The sequence below is a fragment of the Schistocerca nitens genome, chromosome 12 (genome assembly GCF_023898315.1).
Source record: "Schistocerca nitens isolate TAMUIC-IGC-003100 chromosome 12, iqSchNite1.1, whole genome shotgun sequence".
In the NCBI taxonomy this organism is placed as follows: Eukaryota; Metazoa; Arthropoda; class Insecta; order Orthoptera; family Acrididae; genus Schistocerca; species Schistocerca nitens.
Genome location: NC_064625.1, coordinates 97454684 through 97481690, shown reverse-complemented (window position 1 = coordinate 97481690; position 27007 = coordinate 97454684). Strand labels below are relative to the sequence as shown.

General features: G+C 41.8%; 1 protein-coding gene across 1 annotated transcript in view; it reads right to left on the bottom strand.

Moving 5' to 3' along the window:
- The window catches only part of LOC126215193 (unconventional myosin-Ib), an 890664-nt gene that overhangs the window by 125334 nt on the left and 738323 nt on the right, over positions 1 to 27007 (bottom strand). The window contains exon 17 of the mRNA XM_049941860.1: positions 14941 to 15157. Within this exon, the coding sequence (XP_049797817.1) occupies positions 14941 to 15157 (217 nt within the window). The remainder of the gene's footprint in view (positions 1 to 14940; positions 15158 to 27007) is intronic.

Genomic DNA, 27007 nt, shown 5'->3' with positions numbered 1-27007 from the left:
GAAGCTGATTGCTGATCAATTCTACTGCTGCCAAGGTATAATGTGCATAATGGCCATGAAGATAAGAAACGAGAAGTTAGGACTCATATTGATGCATATAGATGCTCGTTTTTCCCTTGCTCTATCTGCAAGTGGAACAGGAGAGGAAATGACTAGTAGTGGTGCAAGGTAGTCTCTGCCACACACCATACAGTGGTTTGCAGAGTTCTATCTAGACATAAGTCTCTTTAGAAAGCAGCTAGCTGCACTTGATGCAAAAAATGGGAGCTCAAAATAGAGAAATACTCGTTTTTGTCAATCCGTGTCCCACATCCTACTGATATGAACTTACAAAATGTGCAGTTAAGATTTTTCCCAATTAACAGCACAAGCAAACTGCATCCCATGGATTTGTGAATTACACACACCTGCAGGTCATCTCATGGGAAGAACTGTGTTCAAAGACTTTTGTCCATGATGGATTCTGGGACGGATTTGACATTTAGTAGGATTTCAGTGCTGAGAGCACTGCAGTAGAGGAAAGCTGTGAAGGAGGATATGATAGGGAACTGTTTATTAAAAGCAGGATTCTTTAAGGATACAAGGTGTCAGCTGCCAGAATAAGAAGAAGTAGAAGGCTCGCTTCCTGCTGGGAAACAGTGCGGCCACAGTGCACTTTTAATTAGTTTCTGCAGGTAGACAATATTATAACTACAGAGGAAAGAATCATGGAGGAATTAGCTGCAGAAAAATTGTTGGCTAATTCCTCTCTCAGTGAAGAAGAAGAAGAAGAAGAAGAAGAAGAAAGTGTATCAGTGTTTACCAGTTCCCAGGCAACTGCAGCAGTGGAGGTACTTGAAAGATATTTTCTTTGTGTTGAAGGGTGTGAAAATACTCTCGAGACTCTTTATTAATTGGAGAAACAGTCTGAGGGTATATCAAACAAAGTGAACTGAACAAAAACAATAATTGTTAGAACTGTGATTTCTTTCAGTTGTAAAAACTGAGCTGTTATTCAAATCTGAATGTTTCTTAAAAAGACGCAACATTTTTATCATGGATAGCTCCTTTTTCCATAGTATACAGTATAAGCAAAACACAAGAATCAGCCCACAAGTAGGGCTATCTCACAATGTTTCAACTACTAGTACCATTTACTTACCAGTGGATAAGTAGCATTACAAGGCAGAGCAATATCAGCATTAACTTTTCACTCATTATTTGAGGTAAGTACTAGAAATAGGACTTAAGCACACTGTTATGTATGAATATGCATTGCAAGACCTTTGTCTGGCTTTTCCAGAACATTTGTACCTTTGAAAGTGATTTCACCTCATTTACGCTTTCCCTTCATTTACACCACCAACCCTCAGATTTCCTAAAAGTGTAAACTGGTGTAATCACTGAATAAAAAGGTGGCTCCCATACTCATGCTAATAATATAAAAACATATATTTGCATACACTACTGAAATATGCTTACTGTTCAGGCTTTAAACTAATCTACCTTCCAATTACTAAGTGAATGATTAGGACTAACAAGAGGTAAAATAGTTTTGTAAATATGCTGTAAATATTAGTTTTTGGGGAAGGACATATTTTAAACTCTCTGAATCACTTACATAAAGGATTACAATTTTAGTATCTCACCACCTCATGGATAAATTTATGCAGACACCCACACACAGAGGTGTGCTAATACACCACCTACAAAGTCCCATGGAATCTACCAGTTATAAATTTGTGAAAGAACTCTGACTTCCCCATTGTAACTAAAGTCCATACTCTACTTGGTGATATACCTTAACATGTCTCAATTCAGAGTGGGCACCCGCATCTACTAATTTATAATTCCTTTAACACCTGCGATTACTGTTTATTAAATATTATTTTTGTTCTGGTTCAATGAATGAGGAAGGTGCATCTGGCATCCTGATTAATAAAATACTGTTTTCCATTTTGGGTAAAGTAATTAAGGCAGTTTTTACTCTCATAATAGACTTTGTTACTAACTCAAATGAAATATGCAGTCATCAAAAACTAGAGATTATTATCTCAATAATGAGGAACGCATTAGTATAAAATATTATCAAATACCACACAAATCCTCAAAGCTACCTTTTAGTTCTGAGCAAACAATAAAAAAGTAGAATCTTATGTTATTACAATCAGTCTTTCAATCACGTATCAAATATTGGAAGCTCACATGAGTGAGTGAATGTGCATGTCAGAATGTAAAAATGGCTGCACAGCTATTATCGTGTTGCACTGCCCAAACTGTGAGATATGTTCTCCGTAAAGATCATGAGGGAAGCTCCATTGAATTTGTAAACAACATTTTCAATGTGTGAATTGGAGGTACATCTAAGATCAGAAAAACCTCTTAAAAGTGATCAATAGTTTCAACCTCAGAAGTTGAACAAATTCCATGAAGAGGCAGGTGGAATTTGCTTGACTATGTGAACATGGAAAAGAAACAGTCTCACCTATTTCAAAAAGGATTTACTATGTCAATAAATTCACTTTTTGGATTTCTCATAGATGTGAAAAATGCTGGGGAAACTAACAGCCTTACTACCAGATTGCATCTTGAAAATTTATTTTCTACAATATTTGGTCTTGGTGCATTTCCTAATAATCCTGTACCATTTGAGGTAAAAAAGAGAATTTTCCAACTAATACAAGCTGGCAATGTGACACGGTGCATCTCCTTTCAGTGTAAAAACATCAAAAGTTCTTTAGCAACTACAACAGAAAATTAACAGTAAAGTGTACTTTTGAAAAATGGGCTTACTTCTTCACCATCTGAGAGGTTCGCTACAATATCTGTGTTTGAAATTATTTTTGCATATTTTCATGGAGCAAATATTTCACACTGCAAATGCATGATGGAATCATTAGCAACACCAATACAATCAAGATTTCTCACAATCAAAAAGAAAACAATTGATTTATATGTAAGAATGAGATCTATTATCCGCATCAAATTCTTGAATAAAAGAGCTAAATGGAATGTGATGAAGTGGGCTTCATTGAAAAGAAATCTTTGGGCTGCATAATTTTCAGTAACTTCAAGTTAAACTTTCCATGTCAACGTACAATAAGTTTCATCATCTGTCTCATTGTGTTATCCAAATATGACTGAACTAAAGTAGCACATAAAACTGTAAAATATTCTCTGTAGTCACATGCTTAAGCCTTAAGTATGAATGATGATTAACAACTGCTATGTTTGGATATTGACAAGCATTGTCATCAGTACTTATTGCTTAACATTTCCTTTAGAATATTTCAGATGCTAATTCTTTCAAATCATGAATGAAATCTTCAAAATTGATTGAAAATAAGAGACTGAAAACCTGTTTTATGGTGCATAGTTCCTGCTAGTGGGTGCTTGACCGTGCTCATTTTGGCTGCCCAATGACATAACATTTCACTGACCAGTGAGAGAGTTCATGCTGAAATGGTCTACCTTTCTTTTCTGTGTACCTTGCATAAGCACTGGTCATAATATGTTGTTAGTATACTTTATGGAAGTACCAGTAGCAGTTGCTTCTGCCTATTGATATATAACTTGATTTGATCTATGCCATAAAGACTCTCCTTCACAACACAATTGACAGAACACAAGTGTATATGAATGAATGATTGAATAAATGAATGAATGAGTTGTCAGTGAAGTCACTACAGATGGAGCACAAGCTAGAATTTGGGAAGTAAGGAATTTGGCTACATTCTTTTCAAAGAAACCATCTCAATATTTATTTTAAATGAGTTAAAGAAACCATGGAAAACCTAAATCAAAAGTTGGAGTAATGAATGATGGCAGTCAAGTTTAGGCTTGCTCTGCACATCTATGCTGCGCATTCTCTGACAGCCAATGGCTGTTCATAGTGTTCTGAGTATCCTGCTGTGAATTTTATATGCAATGTGAGCATTATACGTGATCACAGCAAATTATTTAGTAATTTTTTATTCCATTTGTTGTGAGCTGTCATGGTCGATGTGGTGGCGAGCGACAAATTGTACACAAGCAAGTGAGGTACATAATTTGTGGGATATACACTTCCGTCATGCGCAAAACATGTGTATGTGTACCGCAACTGTACACATACACCATCAACAATACAGTCCCAGTCCTCGTCTCGAGATGCATGAACCACCATCATTCATAGATCGGTCTATAGATGACCAGGTGAGGATTTGAACCGCCTTCCTCCCAAAAGTGAATCCAGCATATTTCCACCATTCCACAATGATCGGTGTGCATCTGTGGAGTATATTACAGTTTCCTTTTCTGCAGCTGTTCTTTGAACACCATCGAGCAACTGATGGGTCGCTCCTAAATCTGCATCTTCTAAGGATAATGATGCAACACAGAAATGTCACACCGTAGTGAACTGAATACATAATGAAATGAAAACAAGACAGACCGAAATAAAGTAAGTAATCTGTTTATTATGTCAAAAGTAATTACCATAACTGCTAATAGTTTTATTCCATTGTGGGACAAGATGTTTAATGTCTTCATTAAAAAATGTTTGCAGTTGCCTACAGCACCACGATTGTACCCGGGTGTGTACCTTTTCGTGCGAAGCAAATCGATGGCCATGGATATCTTTTTTCGTGGCTCCAAAAATATGGAGAGTGTACTGAGAGAGACAGAGACTGTATGGCGGATGTTTGAGGGCTTCCCAGGAACACTTCTGTAGCTCAGTCAAAAAAATATTGGCAACATGTGAACGGGCATTATCCTACAATGGAACGATGCCATCCATCATCATTCCTGTGTGTTTGGACTTGAAGACGCACTTCAATTTTTGCGAAGTGCCTATGTGCTGCTGTGCATTAACTGTGGTGCCATGTTCCAGAAAGTCATTGAGCAGTGGGCCCTTGCAGTCAAAGAAAAAGTTCATCATGACTCCTGGACGCAGTATTCCTATTGCTTCAACTACTTTGCACAAGTTTCACTGGGAGGCCATTACACATCCTCTATATAGTGCCAATCTCTCCCCATACTTCTTTTTGGAGCAGTGAAGCTGTCCCAAAGCAGTATTAAGAATGTTTTAAGGCAATAAAAAATGCATAATAGAAGCTGAGCATCATGTTTTCACTGATCATGTTCTAAGTTTATGTGACAGGTATATTACTCTTGATAATTTAGAGCATATAGAATCTGTGCGTAAATGAGGAAATTGATCTTGAAGGAAATTCTGTCACATTGCAGATAAATTACTTCAAGCTGCAGAAAACAGTATGAGCTGAGTACTGGAAGCTGTATCATTTTCCTTTTAGTTTTGTTGTGAATCCTGATTTATTTCCTAACATGAATCACACTATCTGTAGACACATCAACTAATAAATTCCTTGACGAATCTACATTTTCTACACTTTCTTCAACACTCCAGCTGTGTGCCTGTGATATCTAGACTTTCATAGAGAGCGCTAAGGAATATGCAACAAACCCAAAAGATTTTGCAAGCTGGCTCTAAACATTTGTAAGCTATAACCTTTGTGCTATGCACAATTGTCGTGTTTGATAATGGCACCAAGTGAAATTGTTCAACCTGAAGTAGACATAAATGTTCAGCTGCAGCTATCTAGTATTCTTCTATTATAGCACCATATGTGAAAGGACCCGAGGGCTTTGCTAAAAGTAGTGCAATTTTGTAGCTCATCTGAACAGTGCACTCATTTGATTTTTCCTCCTCTTCTTCTTCCTCTTCAAAAAGTTTCTTTTAAGTTTTAAAACCTCTTATACATACTCACAGCCTTTATCTTTTCTGTTTCTGTAACCTCTGATATGATAATAAGACATATAGTGCCTTTGTCATTGCACATCCTCAAAATATTCAGTGTTCTGTGATATGCTAAACATTTTGTGAACTCATCTTTCCTCACACTACAGATTGAAATGCACAGGTGTCGTCACTGGTACACAATGCCGACTCATCACTTCCCTATCAGAATACACAGCTGCCAAAACTGGTTCTTCCCTATTCCATGGTCAGTGCTTCTGACATGTTGTCACAACAAACAGTGTGCATGCATTTTTTTTCACTCCCCACAATGGGCCACAACTGCTCTGCTCATGAACAAAAGTGTGAGCAGGTGTGAGTGCTCACATTCAAAATTAGTAAGTCATTTAGCCCTGTGCTAGAGGGAAAGCTCATTTGATAATGGATGGAAGTGAGTTGGAAGGGGAAGTGAGAAACTGTGGAAGGAGGCAAGCTTGAATATAGTAGGCAGGTTCAAATGTGTTTAGTAGGTATGCAGATATGAACTGATCTGCACAAGACACTGTGCAGTAGTTACAAACAAGGTGTCAACAATTAAAGTTCCAGTTTCAAAACAGTATACAAAGAGAAACACTGCTGAGAATGACATAAATTTGAAAAGAATTTTATTGATGCAGAGTGTAGTAACACGGTTCACGTTTACGTCGCACTTCACTTAGCGTGGACCGGGACTGTGTCCTAGGCATGCCCGATGTTGACTGACTGGGCACGGCCCGTGCTGCTGGAGTTGTTGTTGTTGTTGTTCTTGTTGTTACGCCGGCAGAGGTCGCGTCCGAATTCTCGCGTGCCCTCTGGTGGACGGGACTACTTGCGGCAACTACCGCCCATGACGCGCCGTGCCAATGTGTGCCTCCCGCGATCTTTCTGGTGGCTACTACACTCCTCCTCCTTCGGGGGGTGAAGCCACTGTGATCCACTGCGTCGGAAGGTGGAGCGTCGGGCAGGAGCGATGACCTCCACATCCATTGGATGGCCGGAGTCGAGGGGATCTGCCAACCCTCGAGCTGGAACCTTCGAATACGGCTGGAAGTGACCCACACGAAGAGGCCCCCGTCGTCCCACAACCGGAGCTCGGGACAGAACGGGTGACAAGCTGTCAAACTCCGGATCCCGTTCCACCTCGGGAGGGGCAAGACCCAGTGGTGGGGACGAAGGGGAAGGGACAACCACAGGTGAACTAGGCCCCTGAGAAACCGAACCTGCTAGGGGGGCCGGCTCTCGCTGGGGCATCTCGAATGATGGCGATGCCGGTGCTGGAGCTACTGGAGGCTGCCAAGGCCAAGAACCATCACAGTGCGGCAGAGTCACAGCGGGGAGAGGAGGTAACGTCCCCTGTGAAACCAATACAGGTGCCGGCAATGGGGAAGCCGGTGTCCGAGAGGTCGGAGGGTGGGTGCCCGAACGTGGACGTAGCTGATTTTGGTGACGACATACCACCCGATCCCCCGCCTGCAAGGTGTAGAGCCGGCGGCCATTTCGGCGCAGGACCACTGCCGGTATCCAACGTGGATTGCGACCAAACCCACGGGCCCAGACCGACATACCCAGTGGAAAGCCAGGTACTTCGTTTTGTGAAGACTGGCGAGGACCAGGCCGGAGGAGGTGCAGCAGAGTCCTAGGTTGACGCCCATGGAGGAGCTCTGCGGGGCTGCGGTCGCCCATTGGTGTGGTCCGGTATGCCGTCAAGAAAAACGTCAAGGCTTCCTCTGCAGGAAATTCGTGCACATACTTTTTCATCTGCGTCTTAAATGTGCGCACCATGCGCTTGGCTTCCCCATTCGATTGTGGATGGAAGGGGGGAGAGCAAACGTGCCGAATACCGAAGCGCCTACAAAAATCCTGGAAGGTCTGCGAAATAAACTGCGGTCCATTGTCTGAGACCAGGGTGATTGGCAGACCTTCCACAGAAAAGATTTTTGCTAGTGCCTGGATTGCAACTTCTGAAGTGGTTGAGGAGCAGCGAACCACATATGGGAATCGGGAATAAGCATCAATGACAATGAGCCAAAAGCCATTGAGAAACGGGCCCGCAAAATCGATGTGAACACGTTCCCATGCTTGTGTTGCCGGCGGCCATGAAGAGAAAGCTGCCCTGGGAGATGCTTGTTGGCTCGCACACTGGGAACAGGCGGCCACCAAGTGCTCAATTTCTCTGTCAATACCGGGCCAGTACACATGTCTGCGAGCCAAGGTTTTAGTACGGGAAACACCCCAGTGCCCCGCATGTAATAACGTGAGGACCTCCCTTCGTAAACCTGCAGGAACAACCACGCGAGGAGCTGTATCATCGGTAGCCAGAAGGAGAACTCCTTCCAAGACCGAGAGGCGGTCTCGTAGAAGAAAATAATTACGAAGAGGGTCCGAGGCCCGGCCTGGAGGGCGGGAGGACCACCCCTGCTGAATGAGGTGAACTACTTGCCGGAGAACCGGGTCAGCCGCCGTTTCCCTGGCGACTCGAGAACTAGTGATCGGAAAGCCATCAACTGCTTGGCGGGATGCCACATCCAAATGAAATCACATAATCTCCTCTCGATCGAACGTAGGATCCGGGCCCACTGGAAGACGGGAAAGAGCGTCAGCGTTGGCATGCTGTCCTGTAGGGCGAAATGAATGTCATAATGGTACTTAGAGAGGAACAAGGCCCAGCGCTGTAGTCTGTGGGCAGCCCTATCTGGAATCTGAGAGGCGGGGCCAAATAACGATATTAACGGCTTATGGTCAGTGATTAACTGAAACTTTGTGCTGTACAAGAAAGGGTGAAACTTGGTAACAGCGTAGACAATGGCCAAAGCCTCTTTTTCCACCTGGGAGTAATGGGCCTGCGCGGGACTAAGCGTTTTAGATGCAAACGCCAGTGGTTGCTCGGAACCGTCTGTGTTGCGATGGGCCAGGACCGCCCCCACCCCATACTGCGAAGCATCTGTAGCCAGGACCAACGGCTTACGGGGATCAAACGTAGCCAAACAAGGGGCTGAAGTGAGGAGGCCCTTCAACGAGGTGAACGCTCGCTCGCATGCAGGCGACCAATCAAAAGGAACACCCTTGTGCAGAAGGCAGTACAGGGGGTGGGCTATAGTGGAAGCCCTGGGAATGAACCGGTGGTAATAGGCTATCTTGCCTAAAAAAGCTTGTAACTCTTTCAGCGAAGTGGGCCGAGGAAGGTTGACGATACCTTGGACCAAACTTCCTAGTGGCTGTATGCCATGCCGAGATATGGTGTAGCCCGCATACTCAATGGACGGTTGGAAGAAGGTTGACTTATGCAGGTTGCAACGCAAGCCCACAGACCTGAATTTGAGAAAGAGGGTGCGAAGGTTGTGCAAGTGTTCCTTCGTGCTACGGCCTGCGACAATTATGACATCCAGGTAATTAATACAATGAGGGATTGTCGACGTGACATGCTCAAGATAACGCTGGAATATTGCCGGGGCACTGGATATTCCAAAGGCCAACCGCTGGTATTGGTAAAGGCCAAACGGGGTGTTGACGACCGCCAGCCGTTTGGAGTCCTCATCAAGTGGTATCTGATGATAAGCCTCTGACAGATCGATTTTCGAAAAATATTGGCCACCCGCCACGGCGGAGAACAATTCATCAGCACGAGGCAAAGGATAGGTGTCCACCACCAATTGGGAATTAATGGTGGCCTTGAAATCGCCACAAAGACGTAAGTTTCCTGAGGGCTTCTTGACAATAACGAGGGGCGAAGCCCACTCACTGGAAGAAACGGGAAGAACGACCCCTAGGGCTGTCAGCCGGTCTAGCTCTTCCTTTACCTGAGGGCGGAGAGCCAATGGGATCTGTCTCGCGCGTAGAAAATGCGGGCGAGCCGACGCCTTCAACGTTAAGTGAGCTCCAAAATCGGAAACACGCCCCAGGCCCTCCTCAAAAATATCTGGAAAGTCTGAGATCAAAGATTCCAATGAGTGATAGGGAACGTCTTCGGAGACCAACTGTATGGTGTCAGCAATAGAAAAACCGAAAGCTTGAAAGGCATCCAGGCCAAAAAGGTTAGCGGAGCTCGCATCACTGACAACAATAAAAGTAATAGGCCGAGTGACTGATTTGTAAGTCACGTCGGTAGTGAATTGACCCAGTAGGGGAATGAACTGTTTACCATAACCGTGTAGACGCCGGAAAACTGGCGCCAACGGGGGCGATCCAAGGTCGGAATAAGTTTGTGCATTCAACAACGAAACTGCCGCCCCTGTATCTACTTGCAGTTGTAACCGGCGCGACCGAACCGACACCTCGATAAAGAGTTTGTGGGCCGATGCGTCGGGAGCCTGGCCCGATGAAACTTCCTGAATGTCAACGTCCATGTCCTCTGTACTTCCTTCCTTCGATGCCTTTGAGGCTGAGTGGCAAACTTTAGCAATGGGACCTTTTTTATTACATTTGCGACAAACGGCCCAACGCTGGGAGCACTCTGGCCGATTGTGATGTATATAGCACGACGCACAGGACGGCAACAGGGGCCGGCGGCCGGAATTCTGTTTACGCGCCGTGCGGGAGCGGCCGTAACGGCCGGATTGTACCGCTCGCACGTCGTCCACCCCGGACACAGTGGACGCGGCCGCGCCACCTTGAACCTCCGCGACGTCGCACCACGCTTCCAGCTGTTGACCTGCCGCGTGAGAGACTTCATACGATTGAGCAATGGACAGAACTTCCTCGAGGGAAGGGTCTTCTAACTGCAGGGCCTGTTGCCGGACCTCCCTATCAGGGGCCGAACGAACAATGACGTCGCGCACCATAACGTGGGCATACGACTCTCGCGACTGCTCCGTGACAAAATGACACTTGCGACTAAGACCGTGCAGGGTAGCGGCCCACGCCCGGTAAGACTGATGGGGCTGTTTCTTGCATTGATAGAACTCGACCCTAGCCGCCACAACATGCGTGCGGCGGCGATAATATGAAGACAGCAACGAACACAATGCGTCAAAAGACAAGGACGAGGGTTCCTGCAACGGCGCTAGCTGCCGCAAAACTTGATACAGCGAGGGAGATATCCAAGACAAGAAGAGAGCATGACATCCCTCCGCATCGGCAACATGAAACGCCTGGAAATGCTGCCGAAGGCGATGTTCATATGCGTCCCAATCCTCCGCCGTCTCGTCATACGGGGGAAAGGGAGCAGACGGCGTGGAGAGCAACGCCGGAAGCACTTGTTTCATGGTGGCCATGAGTTCCGTCTGCTGTGCAACCAAAACTCGCACCAAATCCTCCATGCCGTGGAGAAACTGCGAAACCGGAACAACGACGCAACACGCGAAAGAACGACCCTACTCGTCGCCAATTGTGTAGTAACACGGTTCACGTTTACGTCGCACTTCACTTAGCGTAGACCGGGACTGTGTCCTAGGCATGCCCGATGTTGACTGACTGGGCACGGCCCGTGCTGCTGGAGTTGTTGTTGTTGTTCTTGTTGTTACGCCGGCAGAGGTCGCGTCCGAATTCTCGCGTGCCCTCTGGTGGACGGGACTACTTGCGGCAACTACCGCCCATGACGCGCCGTGCCAATGTGTGCCTCCCGCGATCTTTCTGGTGGCTACTACACAGAGGGAAATTAAAAAATAAATAAATAAATAAATAAAAATAAAAATAAATACATGCAGTCACCCATCCTTCATCAAAGACACCAACCACTTTCTCGAATGCCTGGAATCCTTACCCAATCTGTTACCCCCAGAAACCATCCTTGTAACCACTGATGCCACTTCCTTATACACAAATATTCCACACGTCCAGGGCCTCACTGTGATGGAGCACTTCCTTTCACCCCGATCACCTGCCACCCTACCTAAAACCTCTTTCCTCGTTACCTTAGCCAGCTTCATCCTGACTCACAACTTCTTCACTTTTGAAGGCCAGACATACCAACAATTAAAGGGAACAGCCATGGGTACCAGGATGGCCCCCTTCTACGCCAACTTATTTATGGGTCGCTTAGAGGAAGCCTTCTTGGTTACCCAGGCCTGCAAACCCAAAGTTTGGTACAGATTTAATGATGACATCTTCATGATTTGGACTCACAGTGGAGAAGAACTCCAGAAATTCCTCTCCAACCTCAACTCCTTTGGTTCCATCAGATTCACCTGGTCCTACTCCAAATCCCATGCCACTTTCCTTAACGTTGACCTCCACCTGTCCAATGGCCAGCTTCACACATCAGTCAACATCAAACCCACCAACAAGCAACAGTACCTCCATTATGACAGCTGCCACCCATTCCATATCAAACGGTTCCTTCCCTACAGCCTAGGTCTTCGTGGCAAACGAATCTGCTCCAGTCCTGAGTCCCTGTACCATTACACCAACAACCTGAAAACAGCTTTCGCATCCCGCAACCACCCTCCCGACCTGGTACAGAAGCAAATAACCAGAGCCACTTCCTCATCCCCTGAAACCCAGAACCTCCCATAGAAGAACCCCAAAAGCGCCCCACTTGTGACAGGATACTTTCCGGGACTGGATCAGACTCTGAATGTGGCTCTCCAGCAGGGATACGACTTCCTCAAATCCTGCCCTGAAATGAGATCCATCCTTCATTAAATCCTCCCCACTCCACCAAGAGTGTCTTTCCGCCATCCACCTAACCTTCGTAACCTCTTGGTTCATCCCTATGAAATCCCCAAACCACCTTCCCTACCCTCTGGCTCCTACCCTTGTAACCGCCCCCAGTGTAAAACCTGTCCCATGCACCCTCCCACCACCACCTACTCCAGTCCTGTAACCCGGAAGGTGTACACGATCAAAGGCAGAGCCACGTGTGAAAGCACCCGCGTGATTTACCAACTGACCTGCCTACACTGTGAAGCTTTGTATGTGGAAATGGCCACCAACAAACTGTCCTTTTGCGTGAATGGACACAGGCAGACAGTGTTTGTTGGTAATGAGGATCACCCTGTGGCTAAACATGCCTTGGTGCACAGCCAGCACATCTTGGCACAGTGTTACACTGTCCGGGTTATCTGGATACTTCCCACTAACACCAACCTGTCAGAACTCCGGAGATGGGAACTTGCCCTTCAGTATGTCCTCTCTTCCCATTACCCACCAGGCCTCAACCTCCACTAATTTGAAGTTGCCGTCGCTCATACCTCACCAGTCATTCAACAACATCTTTGCCTCTGTACTTCCGCCTCGACTGACATCTCTGCCCAAACTCTTTGCCTTTACAAATGTCTGCTTGTGTCTGTATATGTGCGGATGGATATGTGTGTGTGTGGGCGAGTGTATACCTGTCCTTTTTCCCCCTAAGGTAAGTCTTTCCACTCCCGGGATTGGAATGACTCCTTACCCTCTCCCTTAAAACCCACATCCTTTCATCTTTCCCTCTCCTTCCCTCTTCCCTGATGAAGCAACTGTGGGTTGCAAAAGCTTGAATTTTGTATGTGTGTTTGTGTTTGTTTATGTGTCTATCAACATACCAACACTTTCGTTTGGTAAGTTACATCATCTTTGTTTTTAGATATATTTTTCCCACGTGGAATGTTTCCCTCTATTATATTCAAAATAAATAAATAAACTAATGAAAATTTGACCAACAGATGGCACTGTAAGCAGCAGAATATGCACACCAACAGCCACATGGTACAAGTATGTTCCTCAGTTAGCGTGTAAGATGCCCAACATGACTTTCTTCAAAAAGGATAGCACACTGCTGGTAAAGCTCGTTTACAAGAATGATGACAGCATGGCAGTAGCCCTGCAGAAGTTCTTGGCACTCAAGGGTAGGAAAAAAGGCACAGGCCCAGTGTCTGCTACGGATCTGGAGAAAATGCTTACAAAATTCGAAAAGACAACTTCTTTTGAAGTGCAATGTGGCAGAGGGAGGAAAGTAGTTGATTTGATGTCTGTCAAAGATGTGGCCACAGCATTGCAGGATAGGTTGAGCATTGGTAAGCACATATGCCATGCACAGGGAATTGTCCAAACACTGGATATGCCTGCAAGCGTGGTGCATAAAATCTTAAAAAACATCCTACATTACTATCCATAAAAAATCATTCATGTTGAATAGTTACTTCCTCCTGACCTGCCAACAAGACAAACATTCACTCTGGAATTTCTTGCTCGCTTGAAAATGGACTTTGAATGGCCGTGGAACATTCTGTGGACATATGAAGGCCATTTCCATCACCAAGAAAATGGAAAATATGCAGAATTGCAGAATATGGGCAACAGAACATATGCACGCAATTTTTTTGAGGAGATAAGTCATATGGGTATTGTTACCTGTACCACCACTGGTAAATGGCATTCCTCTGCACACTGCACAGTGAGTGAAGTGGCTGCTACAGAGGTATTTCAGAAATGCTACAATTATCAGCTGTCATTTCACTACAGCCTGGCTATTCTAATCAGCTGATATTAATTTAGAAAGTTCTATTCAGTGCTGTAATCATGAATGTAGCTGAATTAAAGGTACACACTGCGCAATGTTTTCAGAACGTGACTCCTGAGACACTCTGATCTTTTTTTTTTAGAACATGCTGTTTCTCAATGTCAACTTGTTGTAAAAAAGGTGGAAAGCATACTGAACATACCTTGTGCCAGTCTCACGACAATTAGAAACCAATGTTATTTTGTTTTTATGCAGTTTTTGTCCACAGGACAATTAAAAACTGATGTCATTTTGCTTTTTATGTGGTATTTGGCTCCAGGACAATTAAAAACCAATTTTTCCCATCCAATGTGGTACTCCAACTCAAACTATAGCCATTGTATTGTGATTAATCTGTCATTTGTAGCCAGCTTCACTTACATTATCACATTTACAGCACCATCTATTAGTAAGAATTTTTTTTTGTTCTGTGACATATCCCTTGCATCAATAATTTGCTGTTAAAATTAGATGACTTCTGAGCAGTAGTTCTCTTTCTACAGTGTTTTGAAACTGGAACTTTAATTATGGATGCCCTATAGAACATGAACAGATTTGCATAGGAAAGACTTGTGTGGAGTGCTGTATCAAACCAGAATTTCGACTGATAATAAGAATTCTTTAGGGAACAGATGCACAAAAATGCAGTTGATGTTCTGTGACATCACAACCCAATAACCACTTTGAAACACATTGCTTGCCAAAAGAAGTAGTACAATAGTTAGGACCACTTTCCAGTTTTCAGTGCAAAAACTGCAAAATAAGCACTTACCGATCGGGGACTACGAACAAAGATCTTCGTCCGTCCGAAAGCAAACTCTCCGCTCGGAATGGGGAGATCACGCACGAGGTAGCTGACGCCCTCCACGGGGGTCCCCGCCCAGTGTGGCCAGGTGTGGGGAGATAGCATGTGGTAGCGGCTCAGGAACGACGAGTACGTCTGCCGGTGGCAGAAACCCGCTCGTCGCACTCGCACCGTTTCCACGAGCCTGCACAGATAATGGAGAAATTCTTTTCAAACTGCAGTTTCCTGACTTTATTACAAACAAAGTCGAAAATTAGCAGTGTAACAATAACAACATACAAAGTTTTGTGCTGAATAAGTCAACAAGCCAAGAAGGGGAGACAATTTTAGTGACTGGGGAGAAAGAACGAACAAGAGTCCCACAGGATTCAATTTTGAGTCCACTCCTATTCCGTATATATGGGAACAGCTGTCCACTTAACACACATCAGAGAGAATCAACATCATTATTAGAGACACTGCAACAAAAGAAATTGTTAACAATATATTTCAAAGAATTATTATGCAGCGCTCTGAAGATTGGGTGATGTGAACATAAAATGAGTAATTTCACGTCATCACAATTTACCATGCAAATGATCCATGGAACAGAGAGTTACTTTGACATCAAATTCAGTTAAATAATACTCCAAATGGAAAATAAAAGAGTACCAAAGGGTCCTGCTGGGTTCACTACTGGATCCATGTCTGTTCTTGTTGTATGTTGATGGCCTACCATTAAACAGTAACACTCGTTCAGTCTCATTCATGAATGACACCTCCATCTTGGTAGAAAAAACACTATTGAAAAAATTCCAGTAGTGCAGAAAATGTTCTAGGAAAACTTGAATCATAAAAATGGATAAAAACTGAATGTCACAAAGATGCAGATAATGCAGTTTGTCTAAATCATCATCAATGTGCTCTATAAAAATAGTTCACAATAATCAATTGATGACAGAAATATGCCATGTGAAATTCTTCGTCATAAACCTCAACAAAAGGCTAAACTCGAAGATGCATATAGACGTCTTGATAAACAGATTAAATATCCTTGCTTTTGCAATGTTTATTTTATCTGGGCCCACTCACATGGACACAAGAAAGACAAACTATCATAGTTATTTTTATTCAGTATGGGATAATGTTCTAGGGAAATTACACAAACAAGTCAAGGCTATTAGTTCTTCAGAAAAAAAGGTCAATAGAAATGAGTTCTGCTCATAAAAATAAGTCCTGTTGCCCATTATTTAGGCAATTAAAAATGATAACCATTCCTCCATCATACATTTTTAAAATTTTTATTTTGTATACAATAATCAATGTAAATCTGAAAAACACTGTTTTAACCATAGCTATGGTACTCAGCACAGGGAGAACTTCAAACTCCCCTCACACCACTTAAAGCTTTATGCTCAGACACCACTGCCCATGGGGCTATAAATATTCAACGAACTACAAGGTAGGAACATATTAAACATGGATGTTGACTCTTTGAAAAGTTTACTCCATTACATTTTAGAAGAAAAATGTTACTTGATGTGTTTCCTGTACAGTAGATCTAATGATCTGTACAGCTGGGCAGTTTCCTTCACTATGTCTGTAAGCCAAGCAGACAGGGTGGTTCTGTTACAAGCAGTACTGTCTAGAATTCACACAGTTTTGCTGAGGAAATTTACATTATTAATGTTAAAAGAAGCAGTGTTTAGAAGGGTGTGAGACACAGTTGTAGCCTATTCTCAATGTTATCCAATCTGCACATGAAGCACGCAATACAGGAACCCAAGTAGATGTTTTGAGAGGGAGTTAAAGTCCAAGGATGAGAAATATTAACTTTGATGTTTGCCAATGACATTGTAATTCTGTCAGAAATAGCAAAGGGCTTTGAAAAACAGTTAACTGGAATGGATAGTGCCTTGAAATAAGGTTACAAGATGAACACCAGCAGATGCAAAACAATAGTAATGGAATGTAATTGAATTAAATGGGGATACTCAAGCAATTAGATTAGGAAATGAGACACTAACAAATAGAACATAGCAAGTGCCGTAACCTGATTTTCCAGAAACTTCGCTTAGTGGAAGAAGGGTCAAAGTAAGAGAACATGTGACTCAGTTTGTCCTTAGATATTTAACCATTTCTGTGAAAATGATGGTCAAAGTTTATGAGGTACTTTATTTACCTTTTAGCGAATAAGTACTACAATTGAAGCAGTGGTACAGTTACTAGCATCGTGGTTTCACACTTTTGTGTCCGTTTTCGAAACTCGATTACTATTTTTATTTGTATTTTTGTTTTTCATTTATCTATCCATGTCCATACAGGATTGCTACACAAATGTTCTCCAATGTATATTGAAATAATGTTGTTCTTATTTGTCTATTAATTGTATGTTTGGTGGACAAATTTATAAAAAGAATGAAAATAAATTAATGAAAAATTATTTGAAATTGTTGTCAGTGAAAATCCCATAGTGTATCTTGATTCATAATGAATTGTAAGCACCAACCAGTTTCTGTAAAAGTGATTCTTTATTTTGCTGCAAAATTATTACCAAGATGTGAAATCTTCAGCTATGTTAATAACGTTTTGTTCCCGAATGAATCATAAAAGGAAATGCCACTGTGGCAAATCTGCCTTTGCATGATACTCATGGCATTCAGAATTTATACGTTTTGAATGTTTTTATGGTTGGTATTATTCCAAGGGAATGCACCTTATCTTCCTAAGAATAAACAAAAGAATAAAATATAAGAATTAAGAATTGATATAACGATGAAATATATCCTAGCCAGTAATACCACCCGAGCCCGCTGCCAAAAGGTTGGCAGCATCAAAGTCCGGACGCCGTCCGCATAAGCAGCGCCAGCGAGACAGGAAATCGCCGCAAGTCTGCGCGCGCCACCGCTGGCTTCTGGTTTCTTAAGCGCTGGAGTCGCGAAGCGCTAGGACAGTTCTGTACTCGCCGCTCAGTTGTAGACTCGCCACCGAATTGTGTACTTGCGAGTCAGTTGTGTGTTCATCGCAGCAGAGTTGTTGTTTGTCGTCAGCCGACGCTGACCTAGCCGCTCCGACTCAAACTAGACAGATTTCTGTAGACACGGAGTTCACTACTGTGTTCCTGTATCTTCGTTAATAAAGATAAGTACCGACTTTTATTTAATCAGAGTGTTTGGGTTTTCATCTTTCTGTTCACTGTTCCAGCGGACCAGTCGGCCCGCTATTAAAAGTGTGGCGGTGACTTCGTAAGCCGTTTCTACAGCGAATTGTTTGTCGCTATGAACGCCGCCACAAAATATATGAATATGAGACTTTTAAAAGTTTATAATCCCTAAAAATATCATGCACACATATATTATATAATAAATGTATGACACTTATTGTGAAACCCAGCTGTAATTTTACAATTAATATAACACCCTTATATCGTATAACTGGATATGAAATATTCATGTATCAACCTTCCACAGACATTGGTAAATAAATGAAAAAATAAAATAAAAACGATAATCAGATTTTGAACAAGGGACGCAAAAGTGAGAAGCTGCAATGGTAGCCACTATGCCACCACTTGGCCAGAACTTCTTGCACGCTAAGAGACACCTAAATTACATCGAACACTTTGACGTTGTTTTCTCAGAGATGGTCGAGTATCTAAGGGTAAGATGAGACATGTGTTCATTTATTTTGGCTCCTCTTCCACTGGGTGAATTTTTTGGGAAATTGGGTTACAGCACTTGCTATGTTCTCCTCATATAAGTAGTACATAAACATTGTTATTTGTGCAGCAAAATAACTGAACATGACTGAAGTAGAGATGATATAAAATGCAGACTGGCTATAGCAAGAGAAGCATTTATGAAAAAGAAGCTTTTGTTAACATCAAATATACAGTTGGCAGTCAAGAAGTGTTGTCTTTAACTATCCATCTGGAGTGTAGCCCTGTGTGAAAATGAAATGTGGACAATAAACATTTCAGACAAGAAGAGAATGTATTGCGTGGCCAGTGCAATCACAAGATCTCTCTCTTATAAATTCTTTCTTATGAGGTTACGAGAATTTGTTGCTGTGTGAAACTTCAGTAGAAACTTGAGAACTGATTGGAACTTAGCTGCCTTGTACAAAACACAACACGGGTATTTGAGAGAGTGGGGCACAATTTCGTGCAGAGTTGTAATACACACACACACTGAGACTGGTAGTTGTCACTTTGAACAGCTGCAAAGAGCTTAATTGTTTGTTCTGATAAAAAACTAATTGTGAGGGAAGGGAAGGATCACAGGGGCAGGACTAAATATGGGAACACCATAACGAAGCAAGGTGGGACTATCTTCCTTATTCTCGTACCACCCTTGATATCAATTTATTTTTCTTTTCCTTGTCTGATCTCTTTTTGTTTATAATACATATACAACAGTTAGTCAAACTACCCTATTTCTTGCCAAGCAGGAATTTATAAAACTTTATTAATCACTGCATAATTTTCCAATTACAGATGACAATACATGGTGATTTCAGTTGTTTATTACAGACAAACAATGAAAAATAAAAATTCACTGTGTACGTCAGTGGATAGAGGAACACTCAAAGTTTTATTTTTGCACAGGCACTGCACCATACCCAATGTGAGCACTTTGTGTTGCTCAAGAAACATCGAAACGGTTGTCAGTTTCATTCCACACAAAAAACAACAGGTCTCTGTTTACTGAATTTGTAGCTTCAACAATTTGATTTCTCAGCTCTTGAAGCAAATAGTTGAAACAAAGACTTTTATGTAGCCACTCTGAAAAAATTTGCAAGGTGTGAAGTCAGGTGACCTGGGAGCCCAAAAGCAATGAACAAGATCTTGTTGTCCACCTCTTCAAGCCAATGTTGTGTGTTGTAAAGATTCACTGTGTTGTAAAGATACACTATATCTCATGGTGAAAAAATGAAATCATTGGAATCTTTGTAAAGTTGATGAATCAACCAATTTTTCAGCATGTCCATGTATGACATTCCTGTCACAGTTTCCTCTGCAAAAGGAAAGGTCTGAAAACTTTGTGAACAGAAATGGCACAAAACATATTCAGTTTTGGTGAGGCTCTTTCAGGTTAGATGACGATACCAGGATTTTGTGATCACCATATTCTTGCACTATGGCAGTTTACTTTACCAAACAGATGAAATGGGAATTTGACTGAAAAGCTGAGCCATTTGGAAAAAGTTTCTGCCATATCATGGAGAACTGAAATGAAAAATTCTTACCTTCTATTACGGTTGCCGGGACACAATTTGCTACAGTAACTACAACTTGTAAGGCTTCATACGCAGGTTTTAATTCAGAACACACCACACTGTTGTTTGAAGAAGTCCAAATTCCTGGCCTTCCCATCTTGTAGACTTCCCAGGGCTCCTTGTGAAGGCATTGTGGATATGCTTGACATTTTCATCAGATACATGTGACTGACTAGTGTTCTTCCCTTTGCATAAGCAACCAATTTCCAAAAATTTTGTATCTCAATCATGAATGAGCTCGTCCAGGGGCAGTTTCTTGCTGAATCGAAGGCGGAATGCATGTATTGCTTAAAAAATGGATTGACTTAGTGCAAATTCCAACACACAAAATGATTTCTCTTGCAGTGTAGTCACCAAGTTGCTACACAAAAACAACAGTGCAGCTGTGTCAAAATTTTGAATCTTCCTCTATCCAACGAATGCACAATGTGTTTCTACCTTTAGTAGTTTTTATGCACTAAAAAACTAAAATCTGCTCTTTCTTTTTGAATCACAAGGTATTATAGTTAGTTCACTTGGAAATACTTTATTTAACAAAATATTCATGATTAGCTAAGAAACCCAGAGTTCCCGGGTATTTATTTATAGCTGTGCCTGAGACTTCCTGTGCATGAAATTTATTTTTGACTAATAAAGCTTCTTTGTATACAATATTATTGGGGACATGAACAAAGAGCTTGTTTGCTTCATTAACATGGGAGAGAGCCACAGAGAGCTGGCTCTGCAAAAGGCAGCCACCACTAGGATCAACATGTCTGGCCTCGTGTTTTGTCTATGGTAATGGCACAATATAAATGCATAGTGTCTCAAATGGGCATATGTCACTGGCCATATCCAATAGGTGGTGCAACTTGTGTCTTGTTTTGTGGCAGGAATGTAAGCCACTGGGCCACATAGTCTGATGTTGTTCCTTGCAAGGCGTATGTACTAAAGCCTGGAACGTTTTCAAATTTTGAGTTTTGACTTGAGCATATCTGTTCTAAGCTTTGACTACTGTCTTCTTACAATGTAACTTAAAGTAAGTAATCTTTCTATGTTATGACACTTTTCATCTTGGTTTATGTTTCTGTCAAATTTATTTTTCTATGTATTATTTTATAGGGCTTTTAAATTTTCATTCTGATGAAGACACCCTTAGAGGTGCCAAAACCTAGATAAATGTATAAACAATTATTTGTAACTGGTTGGCTGTGTTGTTTCTCCATTGAAACTTATATACAGTTGCTGAAAGACAGCCAGGTTCATAGCTGTATCACCAGGAATTCTACACATTTAATGTGAAATAGTAAACTGTTGGGAATAAGCAGGAATCGAGGTATAAAAACTCGCTTGACTGCACCATCTCCTGTCAAAATTTCTACTTCTACAATGTTATGTTAGAGAGAAGCAACCCTAAGCTTCTGTGAGTGAAAGGTTCTGAGGGGCAAGATAATGTATGATGCTGTCAATCAGAAATATGTTGCGCCTCACTTTTGAAACGAGGTTCCAAAGAGCAACTTAAAACCTGATGTTCTCAAGCTGCAGTAAGTCTCACTTCAAGGTCTTCATCTGATTTTTGAGATACAGAGTCCTCAGTCTTTTAGCTATTCTGGTGCGTTCAGAATGACTCAACCTTATCCACGCATTTTTATTTGTAAACAAAACGAAACCATATTGTAGTGAGTAGGCACCCAAATCATCAAGCAAACTTATTAAATTTATTTTTCCCAGCAAATAATATGCAGAAAACCTGTTGAAAGCAGCAAAGCAAATAAAACCTATTGAAAGCAGCAATACAATGTCATTAAGTTTTTTAATCACAAAGTGAAATCAATAAATCCATATATCCTAGACATGTAAATACAATATTAGTTTGTATTTGTAAAGATAAGATTACCACACTTAATTCTGGCATTGTTATAAACTTCCGAAAAGACATTTGTCACTGAATTAAAAAAACTAGCACTGCCAACTATTGGTTCTCTGGAGTACTACACCATGAGGATTAAACATCCAATCTACTAAGCTGAGCAGATGATTTTAGATAAAACTTTTAAATTACAATATATATTCTTTTACTTGTGTTTCAATTTTGATGAAATAAAACCTATAAAGGGTATACACAAAGTCTGGGAATACACTCAATTATTTATTGCACAAGAACTAAACATTGTACGGATGTCATACATACTGCATTTTGAAGAGAAACTCTGTAAGTATTTTTTTACAAACATGCAAACCATTAGTGACCTGGCAGACATCAATACGGCAGTCAAATTCTTGCCATACCCATCCCAGCCTGGCATCATCGACTGTGGTAGTCGCTTTCCGTATTCTCTTCCGGGGCTCTGCTACATCACGTCTTAGAAGCAGTACATACACCAGATCTTTAATGCGGCCCCACAGACAAAATTCATGCAGCATGAGATCTGGTGATCAGAGAGGCCGTTTCATGAAACAGCTGTCCCCTTCTGGAGCACAGCCAATCCATCGATGTGGCAGCTCCGTGTTCAGGTGCCCATTAACTTCACGATCAAAATGGGGTGGAGCCCCATCCTGCTAACAGATTATCGGAGACTCCAATTGAATTTGAGGCATCAGCCATTGCTGCAACATGTCCAAGTAGGAATATCCAGTGACAGTGCTCTCGGTGGAGAAGAACGACCTGTACAGTTTTCGATGTGACAAGGCACAAAAACCATTTACCTTCAGGGAATCACGCTCAAATTCAATGCATTCATGTGGATGCTTTGTACCCCAGATTCAACAATTATGCCTGTTCACTTTCCCGTTAGTGTGAAAAGTGGCTGCATCGCTAAAAATTAAGTGGTCAACAATGCCATTCATTCAATTGTTGCAACTGCAAATAAAACTCAGAATGCTTGTTTTTGTCATTGCCATTGAGCTTCTGCACTAGCTCCAATTTGCAAGGTTTCATAGACAGCTTCTGTCACAGGACTTTCCACACTGCCATTGGAGATGTTTCGAGGTCACGAGATGCATTACGCACCGGTTTCTTTGGACTCCTTATGAATGTCTCTCGTATGAACTCCACATTCACTACATTCACATTGGGACATCCGCTTCTCTTTGCTGGGCACAAGCAACCTGTCATGATGAATTTGTTGTGCCAGTGGTAAATGGCATTCCATGTTGGTGGCTTCTTACCAAACTTGGTTCTAAACATCTGTAGAATAGCTGTAGCACACTTTTTTTTGTTGAACTCCAACACACAGAAAGCTCACTCTGCACCTGAACTCACCATGTTTGCAACTAACACTATCGGCAAATTACCAAACCACACTGTGGCAGTATACATGGAAAAAAAAATCTTTTAGGGTTCCTCTTCAAAATGACATGTGTGATATCTGTCAATGTTTGGTTCTTGTGCAATAAGTAACTGAAAGTGTTCCTGGACTTTATGTGCACCCTGTATAAGGCCCCGAGCAACATTCAATTTACCTGCAAAAACCCCATAAAATTTTGTATAGTAGTTTTGGAGATTAACATGTTCATAGCGAGACATAACAGTTATACAATTTTATTATTAATGCAGATATCCTGTATATGCAAACAATTAGAAAGTTAAATTCCTCACTCTCCTCTTTTCAGCAACTGCTTAATTTTTTCCAAAAACTTTGCATTTTGCAAGTTATTTGTACTCAAAAGTTTTGTGTTTTAGAATGTTCCAATTTTTAAGTGTAATTATTTACAAAATTCTGTATCACGGTTTTATAGATATGATTTTTCTGTTTCCAAAAATACAGATTTTCACTAAAATAAATTGTTAGTTTGTTAATAATTCCAGTAAGAAAATTTCACTACCTGAAAATTTTCTAGCCCGTTTTGGGAATCTCCTTTTACAGGGATCTGCTCTCGTATTAAACAGTACCACTAATTTTGCCATTTTCTGATTATATTGGTGTTAAACAAATTTATGTCATTTGGTGATTTTCCTTCCCCTTCAAAATGACATACCTATGATATCTGCAATAAATAACTGAAAGTATTCCCAGACTGTATGTACACCCTGTATATGGCCCCAAGCTGCATTCAATTTACCTGCGAAAACCCCATAAAACTTCGTGATTTTCATGTTAATATGCAAAATGTAATAGCTCTGTATTTCAACAAACAGTAATTTTCCACATTAATATAATGTATGTAAGCTTCAGTCAGTTGGAGGATAACATTCATTATATAAACACCATGTAATTGGTACTAACTTGAAGTGTTTATTTACTTTGAGTCAGTTAGTACCCAGGAATGAAAATGTAAACATTGCGTTGTACTCATTACACAAACAATATATGTTTCATAAGTTTCAATCAGTCATTATTGAGCAGCTGAAGTGTATAATTACTATGCCAATTATTTAGAGCACTGTTAAGGAATATATTATGCTGCCACCAGTGCTAAACTTGGTTAATTGATGAAGTTTACTGATCACCATACAGCAAACAACTCTGGCCATAGCTACTGGTCTACATTCCAGCTATGTCATGTATCTGGTTGCTGGAAATGCAGTTGTCTGATGTTGTTGTTGTTGTAAAACCATTGTTATATACACTGATCAGCTAGAACACTAAGACCACTGACCTACTATCAATATAAACCCATCCAGACGATAGTAGCATCACCTGGGGAGGAACAACTGCTAGTCAGACACATGCATGGTGCATACAGTTTCAGTGAGTGTGCTGTCCACATGTAGAATGGGGAAGGCACACGATCTACCATATTTATTTGAATCTAAGTCGCACTCAAATCTAAGCCGCACCTGCAAAATGAGACTCGAAATCAAGGAAAAAAAATTTCCCGAATCTAAGCCGCACCTGAAATTTGAGACTCGAAATTCAAGGGGAGAGAAAAGTTTTAGGCCCCACCCAAATCGAAACAAAGTTCGTCTAGTTGTAATATGAGACACAATTTAGGTCAAATGAATGACGATACAGCTATAGGAGTTTGGAGTCATAAGCTTAGCAGTTAAGCTTTACCGGGTAGCCATTGCTATGTGTCAGCGCTCCATCCGTATTTATACGGATACCCTTCCTTTTCCACGTGCTTCATCTGGTTTGAATTGATTGCTTATTTTTCTTTGATCTGATAAGTGCCATTCTCTTTGTTATATGTGTTTACGTCACTCTAAGCTGAAAATGCATTACTGTACAGTGTCATGCATTGTTTGTCACATTCTGATAATGAGTGTTTACGGCGTGTCGCCGCTCACGGCACGGCTTGCTTTTGTGCATGCTACTGCCGCTTACAATTAAAAAAAAGAAGAAGAAGAAGAAGAATCATCTGAAACAATGGCAAGAGACTGCTTTGTTGTTACTTACACTGCTGCTTTCTTTGATAATGATCAACAAGAACCAAATAATAGACTGCGTATGATAGAAGATGTTCTGAACGAGCAGACGCCTCTTTAGTACATTACATTCTGCACAGAAATTAGAGTCATCTTAGCTTTAAAATCTACTCAATTGCCGTGCTTCATTTCTGACTGTATCACTATTAGGCATAAGAATAATACGAATATAAACATTACATGATATGTATATTCTTCCGCGTTTGCTGATGTGTCATTCTAGTTTTGTAGTTTATTAGGCAGACAGGATTTAAATGAGATAGCAGCAAACATGAAAGAATACATGACAAAATGTTTATATTCATATTATTCTTATGGTGAAGAGAATACTGCATGTGATTCACAGTTCATAAAAGTTCCTATTAGCAACCATCTCTTCTCACAGGTAGGAAAAAATTCAGAATGTAGAGTTGGCCATATTGATAAACATCACAAACAGTCTTGCCAGTCGGATTTTCGTAGTACATTGAAATGCTGCTACATTCGAAGATGAACAACACGGAATTTGTATTTACTTCGCTGGATAAAGTATGAAAATGCAGTGGTCGAAACTCGGGGTGGAGAAAAAAGCTCGTCTTCCACCTTTTTTTAAAATTTATTTACTGACGCAGAGATTTTGGCACCAGTATTTATCTTTGTGCCTACAAAGCATGCCTGTGTAGCGCTACATATATACGACGGCAGAAGTTAGTTGTGGCGGCACCTACCAACATTTTTCAGAACTTCCGCTTACTTTGCACTCGATTCTAAGCCACAGGCGATTTTTTGGATTACAAAAACCGGAAAAAAAGTGCGGCTTAGATTCTAGTAAATACGGTATCTGAGTTCGACTGAGGGCAGACTGTGGTAGCCCAGAGGCTCGGCATGAGCATTTTCGAAACTGCAAGTCTTGTCGGCTGTTCGAGGTGTGCTGTGGTGAGTGTCTTCAACACATGGCGAAACCAGGGTAAGACCACGTACGTCATGGGATTGGCGTCCGCCCATCGTTACAGACGTCGGACGCCATAGGCTGGGCAGACTGGTAAAACAGGACAGACGGCAAACTGTATTGGAACTAACAACAGACTTAAATGCTGGGCAGAGAACAAGTGTGTCTGAACACACAGTGCACCGAACGTTCCTAACGATGGCCCTCCGCAGCTGATGACCCATGCATGTGTCAGTGTTAGCACGATGACATCGGCAACTACAACTGAAATGGGAACACGACCATTGGCACTGGACACTGGCAGAGTGGTAGAGCACTGCATGGTCGGATGAATCGCAATACCTTCTTCATCATGAAAATGGGAGGGAGTGAATCCATCACCTTCAGTGGAACAGCTCCTTGTTGCATGTACTGAGGGACAGAGACAAGCTGGCAGCAGCCCCATTATGCTCTGAGGAACATTCACATGGGCATCCATGTATCCATGGGAGCTCATGCAAGGC